At 36.8% G+C, this 18308-nt stretch overlaps 1 protein-coding gene across 6 annotated transcripts in view; it reads left to right on the forward strand.

Moving 5' to 3' along the window:
• Window positions 1-17992, forward strand: part of LOC105486352 (protein phosphatase 3 catalytic subunit alpha) — a 337248-nt gene extending 319256 nt beyond the window's left edge. For 4 of the 6 annotated variants that reach the window (XM_071093251.1, XM_071093249.1, XM_071093248.1 and 1 more), the window contains 4 exons: window positions 575-659; window positions 9132-9229; window positions 12226-12255; window positions 15380-16195. In XM_071093251.1, the coding sequence (XP_070949352.1) occupies window positions 575-659; window positions 9132-9229; window positions 12226-12255; window positions 15380-15576 (410 nt within the window). In that variant the 3' untranslated portion in view covers window positions 15577-16195. Of the gene's footprint in view, window positions 1-574; window positions 660-9131; window positions 9230-12225; window positions 12256-15379 lie in introns of all 6 variants that reach the window. The other 2 variants (XM_011749206.3, XM_011749207.3) reach the window with 2 other exon arrangements.
• The last annotated feature ends 316 nt before the right edge of the window (window positions 17993-18308 follow it).

Raw genomic sequence — 18308 nt, forward strand, 5'->3', positions numbered from 1 at the left:
TTCTCTACTCTTTTCTCTAGAACTCATGAACCAACCAGAATATGAAAGAGTATCAAGTGCTCAAACAGTCATCATCAAATAATTATGAATGATGTTGCAACGCAGATAGGGAATTAAGAGACTTCCTAGTTTAATCATATCAAAGGAGAACTTTTGGAAAAGCAGTTTCCTAAAGTAGTTTTCCCAGCATGGAGACTGCAAATGAATAGAAGATGGTGATAAGGCACTTAACTCTTCCTCCCAATGCATGGTCTCTGTATAAATAGAAAAGAAAGGGAAAGTCAATTAGAAAAGGAGGATAGGAACCTACCCCTCTGCTCAGTGATTTTCCAGTTAGCTTCTTACTCACCTCCCCCCTGATATCTCAAAAGTATGGGGACTTCTCAAAAATCACATCCTAGTATTGGTGGCCAAAAGCTTAAATTTTCAACTTTGATTTACGGATAAATCCTCTTAAGGAAAAAAAAAAAAAAAACCTGATTTTGCTTACTGGAGTCTGATGTATGTATAAATTTGTAAAATCAATTGCAATTAGATAAAATCACTGACCCCTGAACTCTGTTTGAAAATACAGGTGCAACAGCTGCAGCCCGGAAGGAGGTGATAAGGAACAAGATCCGAGCAATAGGCAAAATGGCCAGAGTGTTCTCAGTGCTCAGGTGGGTGCATTCGTCCTCTGTTTTTGTTTCAAATTTTATAATGTGTCACCTAATAAATACTTTAATACTTTCATCTGGTAATTTAAATATTTTACTAGAGAATATTTGTCTTTTTTTTCCTTTTAAATTAAAAATTGAGAAAAATTGAATGAGAAATTGTCTGTTTCTCACTCTTTTAGTTAAATTGCAATCTACTAAATTATTTCTGTTAAGAAAGTCTCAAAATGAATTGCATCACATTTTATTCCTCTATTTGCTATAGGACTTTAAAACATTGATTTCACAATAGGTTGAACATCTTATGAAACAGGAAAAGCTATTGTGATTTTTTTTGTTTTGTTTTTCATTCTGGTTCTGTGGTGAAAGATGCATTTATCAGACACATTTCACTAGATTTCTAGGAAATGAACTTCAACCATAGAGCTATTCATGTGAATCTATATTATTCTAATTATTGAGAGAAGAAATTACTATGTTTCAATTTCCATATAGTAGTATATTTTGTAAATAGATTATGAATCATTATTAAGCATTAATTTAGAAAACAAATGTTTTCTTGAAGGAAACTCACTCTAGTTATTTCTAAATAATACAACATAACATTTCTCTTCAGAAGATTACTTTAAAATGTGATATATTTATATGTTAGGAGTATACAGTCAATTCAAAATGATACATATTAACGAGTAAATAGGAACACCTTGGGAAATATTACATCTACAATTGGATAATTTAATAATCTAATTTTTTGCCAAATTTTTGCCCCAACTCTTTCTCATAGAGTATTGACACTGGCTCTTTTGATTTCTCCTCTTGCTATTTCTATCCTCTTCCTCTTCCTGGTACAGTCACTAAAGAGTAACTGAATGACTTAATGCCAAAAGAGGGAGCCATGAGAAGGATGAAAAGCATTATCATGCTCTCAGAGACACCACATCAAAGACAATGAGAACTCTGTGGTAGCCAGCACAATCACGACAAGCTGTGTGCAGGCTGAAAATAGAGCATCATTGCTCCCTTCTGTTACCGAATGAGGCTACCTTTGCTCTATTGCTCTACGTTTCCAACTACATTTTCAGGGTTTATTCATTCATGCCATAAGTAAATATAGTAAAACTTAAAGCATTCATTATGTACCATGGAGAAAAGAAATAAAGCAATGTAGAGATGGAGCAAGTGGGAGATAAAGAACTTCTTTTAGTGTGTGGTCAACAAAAAACTTTCTGAGTAATGGTATTTGGGCAAGCATGGGTGACCTTCATGAAGAAATGGGGTAAGGGAGTTCAAGACAAAGAAAATAGCAAGTGCAAAGATACTTAAGTAAAGACAAAACTGGCAGTTTTGAGGACCACAAGGAGACCTGTATGGCTGGAAAAATGTTCTGTGGGAACAAAGGCATATATGAAGGTCATAAGCTTAATTGGAACTCTGAGTAAACACTTGCTTATTTATTGTGCCTCAGATTTACCAATAATGCTTTTATTTCTTGTTCTGTCTGAAGTCTCTGAGGGAAAGTAAAAACAGCTCTAGAATTTCCATGACTATCCCATGATAAATGGACTATTTGAACCCAGTGATCAGTGACTTGACTTAAAATTGCACATGTTCATAGAAAAATTGAAGCAAGCTATATCTTATTGTTTTTCTATAATAAAAGCATCCATAGCACATATGCAGAATATAGAGAGATCTTATCTAGAAAAAAAGTAAGTTAAGCTTAGTAAGTAATGATTGAGCATTAACTGTATACCATGCACTGAATTAGGCAATCTAGATACCAAATTGGAATGCCAGCTAGATAGATAATAAACTAACATAAGAAAATAAAGTGTGTGCTAACTACATGAATAGATGTCCTGCTGTGGCATTAGACAGGAAGGAACCTTGTGTTTCCTGACTGGAATGTTCATAAAGAGGTTAAAGTTGGAGGAGTGCTGTGAAGGATAGGCTTGATTCCAGGACAGGGAGGAATGTGGTGAAGGCATTCCTGGAAGTGGAAAAATTATCAGGAGCACAGTCGCACAATCCTAACAGCAATATCAATGGCCTCCTTTTATGGGACACTTACTAAGTGCCAGGTTCATGCCCCATGTTTTGCACATTTGACAATAATCAACACAGGAAGCTTGCAAGGTTGTGGTGACTTCACTTTCCTGTGAGGAAATTGAATCTGAGAGAGGCTAAGCAGTGTCCCAACTCACTCAGTTGGGGAGCAACACTAAGGAGAGTCTTACTCAAAACTGCTATGTAGTCTAGTATAAATTCTAGCAATACTAGTAATCTAGTAATGAATTCTAAGTATATTCAAGGACTGACTAGCAAAAGACATGAAGGTGAGTGAGGAATCTAGTTAAAAAAGAGACTGAAAATATATTGAAGTCCATATCCTTGAGTGCTTTGAATAGCATGTTAAGGCATTTAATTTTTGTGTGTGTAGGCAATCAGGAGTTGTAGAATTACTTTAATGAGATTAGAGGCATGCTCTAACCCATGTTTCACTAAACATGTTAATCGCAGCGTGAAGATTGGCTAGCAAGGTGACATATGGATAACCAAAAATGTAAATAAATATAAAATAAAATGTAAATTTAAAAAAAAAGAAAAACATTTAGGAAGCTTTTGAAGTAATCCTAGCAAAAGGCTGGACCAGGCTATGGGAGGAGAAGTGCAAAGGAAAGAACAAACACAAGGAATTTGGGAAAACAGAACGTCACTAATGAATGTGGAATGTGGTACAAATTTGTCAGATATACTTGCCCAACATGTTTCCTACATTTTGGAAATGTGCAACGTTATCAGGGAACCAGAAAACTGTCTTTAGCAGTCCTTGCAGATAAAATACAAACCTGTTGCCTAGGATTCGCCAGTCAGATAAATGCATGTAAGTAAGGCTTTGTTTCAAATTGAGCATCATGAGGAGGCATCAAGGCAGGACGGCAATTGTCCAGTCAGGTGTGGAATCTCATGGGCCAGCAATGGAAGAGCTTCCACCTCAGCATTTTGGGAGCTAACTACACAGCATTAGTATGAGCTCTGGCATTGGCTATGAACATCAGTGGCAAGCCTTTCATGGAGCCCACCCCACAGTGTGGACTGGTACTATTACTCTTCCCAGCTACAGAGCATCAAAGCCCAGTTCTCTGGATCTGTGAACTCTCTAATACCTTTAATATATCTCTTTCCTGTTAAAATTAGCCAGAATAGATTTCCGGTGTTGGCCATGAGAACCCTTACCTATGTGAGAGGCTACAGGAGAGAGGAAATATTCCAGAATATTCTACAGAGGTTCCAGTCTGTGCCATGGATAGGATGCCATTGTCTAAGGAAGAGGAAGTATTTTTCAATTTAAATATCCAACAGGTATTTATTGGGAAGAGTAGGATGTGTTGAATTTGGCAGAGCATTTATGTAGAGGCACTCAGAAATTCTGCCCTGGAGGTTCAGAGAGAGGTGAGGGTTAGAAATGCAGACATAAGAGGCCAGGTGTGGTGGCTCATGCCTGTAATCACAGCACTTTGGGAGGCCGAGCTGGGCGGATCACAAGGTCAGGAGTTTGAGACCAGCTTGACCAACATTGTGAAACCCCGTCTCTACTAAAAATACAAAAATTAGCCAGGCAAGGTGGTGCGTGCCTGTAATCCCAGCTACTTGGGAGGAAGAGGCAGAAGAATTGCCTGAACCTGGGAGGCAGAGGTTGCGGTGAACCTAGATTGCACTATTGCGCTTCAGCCTGGGCAACAGAGCAAGACTCTATGAAAGAGAGAAAGAGAGAGAGAAAGAAAGAAAAGAGAGAGAAGAAAGAAGGGAAGGAGGGAAGGGAAAGAGAAATGCAAACAAGAGTAAACAACACAGAGATGAGTGCAGTAACGTAAGCTGATGGTCTTGCTAAAGGAGGGCATGAAAGGTGAGAGGAGGAGAATAAAGAATTCTTCAGAACATTGCTGTCCAATAGAAATAAAATGTGAGCCACATCTATCATTTTAAATTTTCTAGAAACCACAGTAAAAGGGGTAGAAACAGAAACAAATTATTGATTATTATAATATAATCTGTTTAACACAAATATCCAAAATTTTACCATTTTGACATTTGATCAATATAACACTTATTAAAGGGACATTTTCTATTCATATTTTTGTACTAAGTCTTTGAAATCCCATGTGTATTTTACACTTACAGCACGTCTTAATTCAACTAGTCATGTCTGAAGTGGTTAACAGCCACATGTAGCTGGGGCCTACATATTAGAAAACATAGGTCTGGAGATAGAAGAAAAAGATCAGCCTAGGAACTGAGAAGATGTCAGAGAAGGAGAAGGAGAAGCAGGAAAAAAAGCATTATAACACCTAGGGCAAAGAGTCTTTCAGGAAGGAGGGCATGGTCATCAGAGGAAATTACTGCAGAGATTACCAGTTTGAATGAGAACTCAACAGAGAGAGTTGGAATTGAAAAATGAAGAAGCTGCTAGAAACCATTGAGGGCATGGCTTCCGCGTGAGGCAGGAATGGCAGTCACAATTAAGGGAAGTAAGGAATATGGTTGAACAAGAAAGAAAAAAAGAGCAAGGAAGGAAGGAAAATGACCATCTTCTTTGCTGGGGCTTTTGTAACAGTGTATCATTTAATCTTCATAGAAATCCCATAATTACAGATGTAATTTTATAGAGAAGAAAACTGAAGCCCAAGAAAATTAAATGATGTCCCAACATCAGTCTTATGACTGGGATGTTAGCCTGAGTGTGACCCCCACAAAGATGTGATTTCCCAGAAAGGTTTTTCTACTGTTGGTACAAAATTAAAATTTTGAAGAAATTTTGAAGATTAAAAAGAATACTTCAGATTACCGGAAAATTTTTGTAGGTAAAAAGCTAATAATTTACTTGGCTTTCTCAGAGCATTGTGGGTTATAATTGTTTGTTTGATGAGTCCCGTGTTTTGGGGGGTTTTTTGTTTTTTGTTTTGTTTTTGAGACAGTCTCACTCTTTCGCTCTGGCTGGAGTGCAGTGGCACGATCTTGGCTCACTGCAACCTCCACCTCCTGGGTTCAAGCAATTCTCAAGTCTCAGCCTCCCAAGTAGCTGGGATTACAGGAGCATGCCATCACACCCAGCTAATTTTTATGCATTTTTTACTAGAGATGAGGTTTCGCCATGTTGGCCAGGCTGGTCTCAAATTCCTGGTCTCAAGTGATCCGCCCAGGTCTGCCTCCCAAAGTGCTGGAATTACAGGTGTGAGCCACGGTGCCCAGCCTGAGTCCCGTGTTTGATGCGGGATTTGACACAAAGATTCTTGGTGTATGTAGGAATTCTAATCACTCATGAGGCAAAACCCATATTTTGAATGTGAATGTAAAGGAAAATTGTGTTCGTTCTTTAGAGATACTCACAATTTTCCCAAATCATATTATCATTCAATATATTTCTTCAGGAGACCTCTAGTGGTTTGACAGACCACAGAAGCTTAAAAAGTTTGAAACACCTGCATGAAAATAAACAATAATTATCTCAAACCTATTATTATTATTATATTATTTATTTATTTTATTTATTTTTTTTTTTTTTTGAGACGGAGTCTTGTTCTGTATCCCAGGCTGGAGTGCAGTGACACAATCTCGGCTCACTGCAACCTCCGCCTCCTGGGTTCACGCCATTCTCGTGCCTCAGCCTCCCCAGTAGCTGGTACCATAGGCACCGACCACCACGCCTGGCTAATTTTTTGTAGTCTTTAGTAGAGACGGGGTTTCACTGTGTTAGCCAGGGTGGTCACGATCTCCTGACCTCGTAATCCGCCCGCCTGGGCCTCCTCAAGTGCTGGGATTACAGGCATGAGCCACGGCGCCCAGCCATCAAACCTACTTTTTGTTTGTTTGTTTGTTTGTTTGTTTGTTTGTTTGTTTTGAGACGAGTCTTGCTCAGTCGCCCAAGCTGGAGTGCAGTGGTGGGATCTCGGCTCACTGCAAGCTCCGCCTCCTGGGTTCACGCAATTCTGCTGCCTCAGCCTCCCAAGTAGCTGGGACTACAGGAGCCCACCGCCACGCCCGGCTAATTTTTTGCATTTTTAGTACAGATGGGGTTTCACTGTGTTAGCCAGGATGGTCTCGATCTCCTGACGACCTCGTGATCCGCCCACCTCGGCCTCCCAAAGTGCTGGGATTACAGGCGTGAGCCACCGCGCCCGGCCAAACCTATTATTTTTAAGTAAACTTTGCAGTAGAGGATACAGAAATCTAAAATATGGATTAACATTTCCATTCTCCATTCAACTTTTACTGTTTTATTTTTAGCAAATACTTTTGAAATGTGAGCTATGTACCAGGTACTGTTCTAGTCTGGGTGCTGTGGATGCAGCAGTGATTAAAGCAGACAAGAACCCCTGCTCTCATGAGTCTTGTCTAGCTGGGGGGTGCAGAGGGGCGGGGAACGGCGGGAGGGGAATGGAGTGGGCAGGAGACCAGAAGTAGGGAAGTAAACACACCGTATCGTTTTTCAGGGGTGATAAGTGCCTTAGATAAAATAGGCAAAGGGAGAAGGAGTAGAAAAAGGGATTATTATTTTAAATGGCATTCCTAAGGAAGTCCTTGCTTAGAAGGCGATATTGGAGCAAAGATTAGAAGGCAGAGTGGGAGTGAGCCGCACAGATGCCACGGGAGGAGGATGACAAAAAAGTGCAGCGCCCCTCGGTGGAGTGTGCTGGGTATGTCTAAGGAAAGTGGACGTTGGTAGGAAATGTAGACCAAGAGATGGGTGCGAACAGGAGAGTGTGGGGTAGCTAGTTTATTTTAAGGCCTTTGTGAAACCTCCCTTTCACCCATCAGAAGAGGAGAAGCCATTAGAGAGTTCTGAATACACAAGTGACAGGATTTGGCATAGGTATGGAAGGCCTCACCCTGGCTGCCATACTGAGAACAGCTGTGGGAGGAGGGGGCAAGAGTGTGACTCGGATGGAGCAGAGAGACTATTTGGAAGGCTCCTGCAATCCAGGTAGGTGATACTGGTGGTGAGCAAAAGAGGGAAGTCACAGAAGGCTGTATTTTGTATGATTTTATTTATATGAAATGTCCAAGAGAAACAAATCTACAGAAAGTGACTGGAAGTGATACAGGGCTGAAGGAAATAGGGAGTGACTGCTCAATAGGTATGAAATTTCTTTTGGGGGTAATGAGAATGTTCTAAAATTGATTATGGTGATGGCTGTACCTCTCTGTGAATATATTCAAGACCATTGATTGAATCCTAACACTTTAGGTTAATTCTATGCCAAGTTTATATCTCAACAAAGCTGTTGTCAAAAGAGATGAGGTAGTAGCTTTGTGAGAACTGGTTAAACTAGAAATATTTTGAGGGCAGAGCCCTCAATATTTGCTGATATAATGGATATGGAATTAGGATAAAAAGAGTTAAAGAGTGATCCTTTTAAGTAACTAAAAGATGGAATTGCTAATTTCTGAGTTGAAAACAGATTGTGGTAGAACTGAACTTGGGGAAAAGTTCAGGAAATCTGTTTGAGTCATGTGAGACACCTTCATAAAAATTTGGAGTAGATAATTCTACATACTAAACTCTCTTCGTGTGTGTGTGTGTGTGTGTGTGTGTGTGTAAGTAAACACAAATATATGTGTGTGTGTATGTGTGTATATATACAATTTGTATTTTAAAGACTTTTTTCTGGTTATGTAGGATTGCAGTATCACTATGTGGAAGAGTGAGTGGTTATTTAGTCATGGTTATTATGAGGATTAACAATTCAAAATGATTAATAGTGTCAAGTAATTAATAAATATAATTGAAATAATGATGTACTTAAAACTGATTGTAAAACAATTGTCATGCTGAGTAAGAAAATAATTTTATATTAGCAAATCAGTGGGGAAAGTGACTGAAGAAAAAAGAAAAAAAGGCTGGGAAATTTTGCCAGTAGGTTTACTGGCTACTTGCCATTATTTTATGTGTTTTTCATGTAACATCTAAATTACTAAATTCCTTAATTTCTAAAAGTCCACTGAATGTAATTCCTGATTCCCTAATCCACAAATCAGTTTTTTTTTCAATCTCCATATGCTCTATTTTTTTGTTCTGTCAAATCAAGTCACTTCCTCTTATTTTTGCTGAGTCTTGGCTGAAAAACTTAACATCAGCATTCACTATGGCTCACTTTTAACATACAGAATGCACAACAAACACTTTTCATTGAGATGCCTGATTACAAAATCAAAATGGTTTTCTCTATCTTCGATACTCAAAAGAAACTGAACCTCCCTAATTGGATAATGTAAACTTTATTGTAGCAATCGTTTATGGAACATTACTAGTATATAAATAAATTAAAATAAAGTATGTTAAAAAAAAAAAAAAAGATCCGGAGAGCCAAGATAGAAGGAAATGTGGGTTCTTATATGCATTTTTTTTTCCTTTGAGTCATTTCTTTTGCACAAAAGAAATTAAAGGTTAATGCCACCCCTCATTGTGCCTTCCAGAGAAGAGAGTGAGAGTGTGCTGACGCTGAAAGGCTTGACCCCGACTGGCATGCTCCCCAGCGGAGTACTTTCTGGAGGGAAGCAAACCCTACAAAGCGGTAAGCAGACCGATGGGTATGACTGTGTGCCAGGGCATCACAGTCAGCTGTGTCATTAGAGCCCTGATTTATTCATTCATTTAAGCCTGTCTTGGTCTTCAGTTCTTCTCAGCTGGCAGAAGGGCTGAAACCCCAATCAGTTTGATCAGTCATGTCCAACATAATAGCTCCCTCATTCTCTGGAATATGGTCTCTACTCCACCTTTCCCCCATTCCCTCATTCCCATGTGAATCTACATGTATTCAGCCTAGCTACAGGACAGCTCATTTAGGTTGCCTACATGCACAATAGGTTTGACTACTTTGAGCCACTCCGTTGTCAAAAACAACTTTTTAATTACATTTTTGATAAGTATGCTGGTTATCCATTTCATTTATGAGATTAACACATACACACAAAAACTAAAATATACCTGGAAGTCTAGATTTTAGGGAGATGATTTCATTATCCTCTTGAATGGAAATCGGAAGCCATATGTGTCTTTTCGCTGATTTATCAGTTGAAAACAAGAGACTGAGTAGAACTGCATTTTTGAAAAAAAGAGTAACATTTCCTTTACAATACAGATTTTATGTTAAAATGTGTAGCTTTCTAGACTAGTGTCATCCAACAGAACTTTTTGTGATGGTGGAAATTTCTGTATCTATACAGAAGGCACATATGACTGTTGAGCATATAGGGAATATAACCAAGAAATTAAGTGTTTTCTTTTATCTAATATGTATTAAATTTAATTTAAATAAGCCAGGGGGCTAGTGGCTACCATGTTAGCAGCACAGTCCTATAAATTATTTCACCTTTGTTACTTTTTTTTATCAATTTTAACTATTATCATAGACCACAATTTTAACACTAGGAAATTGCTATTAGATGAGGCTTTAACAGAAAAAAAATGAAAATGAAAATATGCTGTAAGATTTTTCAAAACATTCTCAGCCTCTTGCTTATTTTCCTATATCTTTCCTTAAATCTTTTTTGTATTTTCTTTTCTGTCCCTGCCCTTCAATCTAGAAGACTCACTATTCTCATTTATGTTATTTAATAACCTTCTACATGAAGAGTAGTGATCAACTTCATGAATATAGTATTGTTGAATGATCACATCATGGCTGCATCCCAATAATTGTCTTTATTTTCAGATGAATGTATTCCAAATCAGTGTCTTTTGAGTTTTTACAAAAAGACAAAAATTTTTAAGTGAAGGTAGGAAGATACATAGTATTGAGAAGTAAACGCCCCCTTTAAATTTACACTAGGAATTATTTTAACAAGTTTTAAAAAAACACACATAAAAATGTTTCTACCAAATTAAATATCTTACTAAAACATTAGCATAAATGGATCATTTACATGTCCAAAATGTACCATCTACCTAACTGACTGAAATCTAGTTTCTGATAAGCACATTTTAAGGCACAGCAAGTGTATTATCAGAAACTGTGGGCTACATTTGCTTTCGAACATTTAATAGTGGGCAGTACCATAGTTCTAATATGTCAGTGCTGGTGTGATTCTGAATGTTTTGCTTTACTTTTAAACCTACATTACTTAAGTTTTTCCAGTTCTTTGTTTCATTTCCAGATTTTCACCTGTGTTTTTCCTTAGGTTATTCAGTTTTATTTTATTTTAAATCCATTGGTTTGTGTTTTTCTATGTTGAACCCACACACAAACACACATACACATAAAAGACATATGGGTTGAAACCTTTCTATATGGGTTTGGAAACTTACTGTATATTTTAAACCACATACATTGATACAACTCCAAAATGTATTGCCTGATGCCCTTCAATTTGTCTAAAAGGGTAAACTACTTACAACTTTGCTATGTACTCTCTCTCCATGGTGATAACTATTCCCTATTTTTATCATAAGGAATCTAGAATCCACTGTAAGTTATAGTGCACATTTTGCAGTTGCTGTAGTTTTAAAATCTTGAATTATAAGAAAAATGCAAATTAAAGTCAAGGGGTAGAATTTTAATATTAAACATTTTGGAGTTACAGAGGAGTTTTAAGATTTAATTAGGGAAGTGTAAACTAACCTTAATAACATAGAAAGACTCATACATTTACATAGTGAAAGTTTAGACCCTAACCTTATTACAAAAATTGCTGATAAAGCAATGGGCTTTTCAAGTTCTGCCTCTGAAATATGCTGTTTCTGTATATTCAGTATTTAGGCTGCCTGTTTTTTAAAATGCTGATAGAATTTTTGCCACTACTGGCACATTACCACTTGATTTGTAACATTTTAAGAATTTTACTTCCAAAAAGGATATTCCACTAAGGAAAAGAAAATATAATTGGGCTTGCTGGAAAAAGATGTCCAGATTATATCATACGTTTCCTTTTTTATTTTTCCTTCACACTCTTCCTACCCACCGACCCCCAAATCTAATCATGCCCGATGTGTTTATCTTTAAAGAGTCACATGCATTATCTCCTTAGACACCCTGATTTTTTTTTTCTTTAAATTTGAATCCCCCTGCTTTTCCATCACATTAGGAAATAGTGCTATTTAATATTAAATAGTTTGAATGAGCCCACTGATACTGTGGCACTGCTTCAACTTCCGTCATTTTGTCTGGCATTTTGAAACTAAATCACCAAGCATAGCAGAGGTTTTATAGCATTCTGTGTGAGTCAGAAGCACAGTTGAGATTTACATAATCTCTTATAATTCAGTCCATGTAAAAGAAATTTTCCTAAGTGTTTTCCTAAAGGGTTAATTGTTTGTTATTTATTTAGTGGGCAAAAACCAAAGCATTTAATTCAGATAGGTGTATCCAGCTCATAAATTAAATTTATAATTTCTGTGGCATTTTTTTTTCTTTCTTTTTAGCATTTCTGTTTTGTTGTCTGTGCCAGAATCTAGCACTTACAGGAACATTAGTTCTCTTAGCTCCTTTGATGGTCACTGATTTGTTCTTAGAGTTAAAAAATCCTCTGCTCATTTTTCTCATTCATTTTGCACCCCCTTTCTTCTCTTCAGCTACTGTTGAGGCTATTGAGGCTGATGAAGGTAAATTGGCCAGTCCCCTTTCTGTTGTACCTGCAACAGATAAGGGCTCTGCTGGGTGTATTCATTTTTTTGCTGTAGCTTGTACAGAGTGTGTGGGTGTTGAGCTAACAGTTGTGGCTCAGTATTAACCAAAGTGTTCTTGCTTTAAAGGGGAAAATGTCCTTCTATGGTTTGTTTGTTTGTTTCTTTCCCTTAAAGCTATGTTTGACTTTTGTATATGATGAATAATAGAATCACAGAAAACAAAAGGATTATATATTTTGAATGATGTGGGGTGGGGGTTATGGCAGCTGTTTTGACCAGTAGCTTATAAAACAATAATCTTTGAGCTGAACCATGTCCCTCCCTCAAATCACTTTCAGGCAGCACTGAAGATAATAAAAATAGCCATCTTAATTCTAGTCTTCAGAAGTTTGTAGCCAAAGGAAAAAAATGTTCATTTAAATAGTGCTTTGTTGTAGTTCAACATTAATTTATGTCTCTAAAAAATATTCCAACATGAGACAGCTGTGCATGAGATGAACAGTTCTGGTAATCTTAAATCAAAGTTTAACCTACTGGTATTTGTATGAGAATTAACACCATCTAAATATTATAAAAAGTTCAAAAGCATCTAGTGGCTATGTAAGTGGCCAATAACAAGAATAGCAAGTATCAAGTAACACTCAATTGATGAATGTATACTGAGTGTCTGCTTTGTGCCAGGCACAGTACTAGGAGCTGCAGGGGAAATAAAGAAGTGTCCATCTCCAGCTGTGTCCTAGCACTACTCAAGGACAGTAGAGTTGACCCTTTAGTAATTGCTTTTTACTTGACTGCTTTTTAAATATATAGTTATAAGAGAAGTGCATAATCAAAATAGTTGTTAATAATATACATACCATATCCTTTGGAAATTTCAAAAATAATAATTTGAAGTTCCCCTTTAAAACAAAATTCTTCAGTTGTATTTTGTTCTTGCAAGGTAATTTTTTTGTTTTTCTCAAAATTATGTGCATATATGGTCCTTTGGTATGATATAAAAAGTGCCACTTTAGACTCTTCCAATTTGTACATGATTTGGGTATGGTAGGGGAAACAATAGCACTGTAAGAGAAAATACAACTGCTTCCTAAATAGCAGTGAATAAACTGCTATTTATGTGGGAATTCTCTATTCCTCTTGGCAAATTCTAATCTGCAGTGTGCATTCTTGTTGATAGTTTGGCTGTTTTCTGTGGTTTCTGTGACTCTGTGTTGTGTTAAGTATACTACCAATGTAAATTGCTAATACCCATTGTCTGACCAGCAACTACAGCAGAGCACATTCTTCCATACCAGGATGGACAAAAATGATTAGAAATGGAGCCCCATTCCAGAAGTATCCATTGTTCTCGCTAGATTTTTAATTTTGACACTCCCACCCTATTGGCTTTTAAAACCTAGAAATTTCACTTTTATCATTTAAATTAATTAAATCATTTCATAAATGATAATGATGACAAACTTTTATACCTGCTAATTATGATGAAATTATATTCACAGTAGTCTGAAAAAAAAAAACCAGTAGAGTACCACTTCGTGCCATTCTTTTGTACATCAAAATAATTGAGTTAGTTTTCAGGGTGGGTGCTCGTTAGACAGCTCTATTATTTTGCAATTTATTACTAAATTAGAGAAGAATTAACAAGCTTTGCTTTGGGCCTTGGTCTTTCCCCATTTCCCCATCTTATTCCTCTCACAGTTGACTAATCACCATTATGCTAACCTTTAAAATGCAGAGGGGGGGGAAACTTGTTTCTTATCGTTTAATGAGTATTGAAACGACTGTGTATATCTTTTAGGAATCTCATCCATACTAATAAAAGGCACTGCACATTTGCGTAGGAGTGACTGGTAAATTTCAGCTTGAAACTGCTTTCCTTTTTTTTTTTTTCTCCCCCAAATAAGATTGGGAGGATAAAGGTACCATGAAATTATCCTTAATCAGCCATGGTGATGCAGCCCAATTGAGCATTGGTGATTGGCCCTGAAATATCTGGCTTGCACTTCACAGGGAGTAAAGCAAACTGATGTCATTGGTTCCCCATTTATGTGTTTTATTTGCAGCCCACCAGTTGGTGTACTCACTGAAGAAATCATTAAGATTTTTGTACAAATGCCTTACCCATCTCTGTAGCACACTAAAGATTACTTTTTTAAAAAATCAAGTATCATTCCCACTTTGAGATTCCGTGTTTTAATTGAATAGGACCAAAACCAGTTCAATTCATTTTTGCTAAATATTGTGAAAGGCATTTTTTCCTTGTAATAATTTAACCATCACTTACATCTACGTTGATCTACTGAGTTTTTCTTTCATTTAGGCAGTAATGGATACCAGATGAACATCAGTTTGACCTGTTCGCTGCTGAAGGGCAGATAATACGTTTCTACCTAGTGATCTTACCTTGATTTTTTTTGAGTTTCTCTTACCTTGTCACTCACTCCACATGCTTCCAAAGTTGAGTGGAGAAACAGGAGTTTATAATTTCATTTTTTGTCATGCCATCATTGAGTTGTTTGTCAAGAAGTTCTTTCTGGGATTCTGAGATGGCATGGAAATGCCCTAGTTAATTCCTTTTCTAGCTCCTTTTAGCTCCTGCTTTAAGCCCTTTACTAGGTTTTTAGGTATAGCAGACATACTGATTCCACTGAATTTGCCATTACCTAGCACAATGGAAGAATACAAAGAGGGACATGCTGCAGCCTGTCTAGGTTAAGGTGTTTGATGAAGTAATCATGCTAATGATGTGGCCAGTTGATGCTGGTTCTAGAGGCTTGTCCCTGAAAGCAGCTTTCCTCTTTACGTGTCCACTTTGAATTTCTTTGATCTAAACTTTCATGAAGACAGGAGAAATGTTTACATCTTAATAACTTCAAGAGGACATTTTGGTTGGCAAGAGACATTGGCTGTTTTCAAACCTTTGGTTACCTCCGAGTATGGTAAGGAGTCTGTTGTGTGGTGTGCAGGTCCCGTCACTTTGTTCTTCACTGAAGGATTCCCTGTCACTGAGAAATCTCTAACATCACCTGCTGCAACAGCTGTGCCTTTTGTTTTCCTTTGGATAATCCTGTTTTTCTCTTTTTAATGATTTTCTGTTTAGCTATCAAAGGATTTTCACCACAACATAAGATCACTAGCTTCGAGGAAGCCAAGGGCTTAGACCGAATTAATGAGAGGATGCCGCCTCGCAGAGATGCCATGCCCTCTGACGCCAACCTTAACTCCATCAACAAGGCTCTCACCTCAGAGACTAACGGCACGGACAGCAATGGCAGTAATAGCAGCAATATTCAGTGACCACTTCCTGTTCACTTTTTTTTTTTTTTTTTTTTTTTTGAGCTGCAGGGCATGATGGGGATTGCTGCATATCAGCAGTTGGATGTTCTTGCCTCTGACAGTAGCTTATTTGCTCTGGGGGCCAGGAATTGGATTCAGTTTACACTATCATTAAAAAAGAGGGAGAGAGATAATAAACTATATTTTGGTGGGGGTGGTGATTAAACACCTCTTTGGGGTATGCCTTTTAAAAATGCTTATAGAGAAAAAAATTTTAAAAAGAAAGCTAATGCTAGTATATACTGCAATGTTAGGGGAATGAACATGTTTTCCTACTGCGTTGGGGACTTCTAGATAGGTTAATGAAAGGCCTTTTATTCTGTTACTGGACATGAAAAACTTTGTCTAATTTCTTATTCTATTGTACGTTTACAGTCGCAGCACTAAAAATGGATGACATCAAACATTTTTAACAAAATGATGTACAAACTAAGGACTATTTATTGATAATGTTTTGCTACTCTTGTCAGACAATGGCTATAAACTGAATTAGGCAGTCTTAAAAAAAAAAAAAAAAAGAAAAAGAAAAAAAAAGAACGTTGCAAATTTGTTAAAATGCCAAAAAGGACAGTTTAATTTTGTACAGATTATGCTTACCTCAGGTTTCTTTAGTGTGCTTGAATGCCCTTCTTTCCATATAACACTTATCTTATTAATTCGGCAATGAATATCTTTTCTTTAAGTTTTAAAAAAACTGGAATAATTACATCTATCTTTTTTGCTGTTTATATTTAGGGATTTTTGTTGATAAAATCAAGTCTTGGTTGTGGCTTGCTGAATTAAATATTTATGAGTGGTGCATTTTTAAGTATAGTGAACAAGACACCATATTAAGTACAGTGATAAAGCATCTATATTCTGTAAAAAAAAAAAAAATCTGCCTATGCATGTTTTTTAAGAAAAAAAAATGGCTGTATCGGCCTGTATGGGACTGTAATGCGCTTAGTGGTCTGACATATACTGGAAATGTATGTATACTGGCGTACTTTATATTCTCTAAAATGCTTAATGCCTTTGAAATTTTGTAATCAAAAAAAAGCTTTGAAAAAATCTAAAGGGGAGAGTATTCTTTAAAGTTTTTAACATAAGCCTGTCAGTGCACATGTAGATGGTTAGCATGTTTAGCAAACCTTGTGAAATTATAATCAGTTTGTAGTTACATGTGAAACTCTAAATGCATGGTAACTGTTAATGTCATAACAGTTTAGTTATTTTGTTCTGTTCTGTCATGTGCCACAAAATATGTACTTTTTTCACTTTTTTCCCTTTGTATATCAGTTACGGGTTACAACTGGTTCATTCTGAAAACAACTACAACAAAAGTCCATTCATATTTTTTAACAATTGTATAAGTGCCCAAGTAATTCACTACAGCCTAAAGCCTTGCCTTTGTAATTTGACTTCTGACATGTTGGCAATCAAAGCATGCACTTGTAACAATGAAAAAGAAAAAGCATTTTATATTACTACTCAATAAAATGTGCATGAACTTACAGAATTCTCATCCTTCCACTGAGTCCGCTGAAGGGATTTATGTGCACAACCACCACGTGTCTTCTAGGTGCTGGCCCACCACCACACATCACAGGCTGATTTCCACAGGGCTTCTTCCTAGGGGCCTTGTGATCTGAGGGGTGGTGCCTATTTCCACTGTAAGAATCTTGGTGGATTTGTGTCTCAAATCAGATAAGAGAAGTCTATTTAAAGAGCAGATGCCATCTTCTGGCTTCCTCAAGGAGCCAGTTAAGAAACCAGAGCATTCCTTTTTATTGAAAAATAAAATTAATTTGTTATCAGGTTGTTTCAGTTGTATTGGATGCCCTATCTGCTAAAGCAAAAAGTACTAGGCTACTAAGTGCATTTTCATCACAGAAGAGAGTTGCATTTGTATTAATAAGAAATTTGTATACCCACGCTTCAGCTACTATCTAATCACCCGAAGATTTAAGAAACACCAAATTTCAGTTTGTTTCTAACATTGTTCATCTTTAGTGTACTTTGTTTTATATAATAAAGTATGCCTGTTATATTAAATAATAAAAATATGGCAATTAGTGATATAGCATACCAAAACAAAGATGTTTTAGATAGAGTCTGGCAAAGACTATCCCAAGTTTATTTTAATGAATTCAGACATTTTTTCCTGTGGATATTTCTCCATCCTAAAAAAAGTGGCAACCAAGGAAAATATTTAGATGCAACTTACTAGAATGATGTGAAAGAAATGGTGATTCTGGTATCATGGTGTTTATTTTCTTTCTTATAACTGCAGAGAAAATATCCTGACTAAACAAAAATTCATTTTTTGGATTCCTTTCTTTTACAAATTGTGCTGAGGCAACTATGGCATAGAAATAAACATTTGACATTAAAATAAGCAGTTGATGTGAGTATTGCTTGCTCTTTCTGATCAATGGTTAGGAAAGTAATACTGTGTATTTTTCCATAATAGTTTGGTCTCTCAATAAAGGTTGATATAGAACTAGTTATTTTTTCAAAAGGGATAACCTTTCCAGACCATCAATTATTAGGTTTCCCTCCTTCACTTTTGGAGAAACTATAGAATTCTTTAGTTGCTCATGCCAGTGTACCTCTGGTTACACACAGACACAGACATACACACAGAAACAACCTCCTGTCCCCCGTCCTCCTGCACCCAGTCCCCATGGTGACTTCACTCTCATGGGATTCAA

Source organism: Macaca nemestrina, chromosome 3, assembly GCF_043159975.1.
Source record: "Macaca nemestrina isolate mMacNem1 chromosome 3, mMacNem.hap1, whole genome shotgun sequence".
NCBI classification, from domain to species: domain Eukaryota; kingdom Metazoa; phylum Chordata; class Mammalia; order Primates; family Cercopithecidae; genus Macaca; species Macaca nemestrina.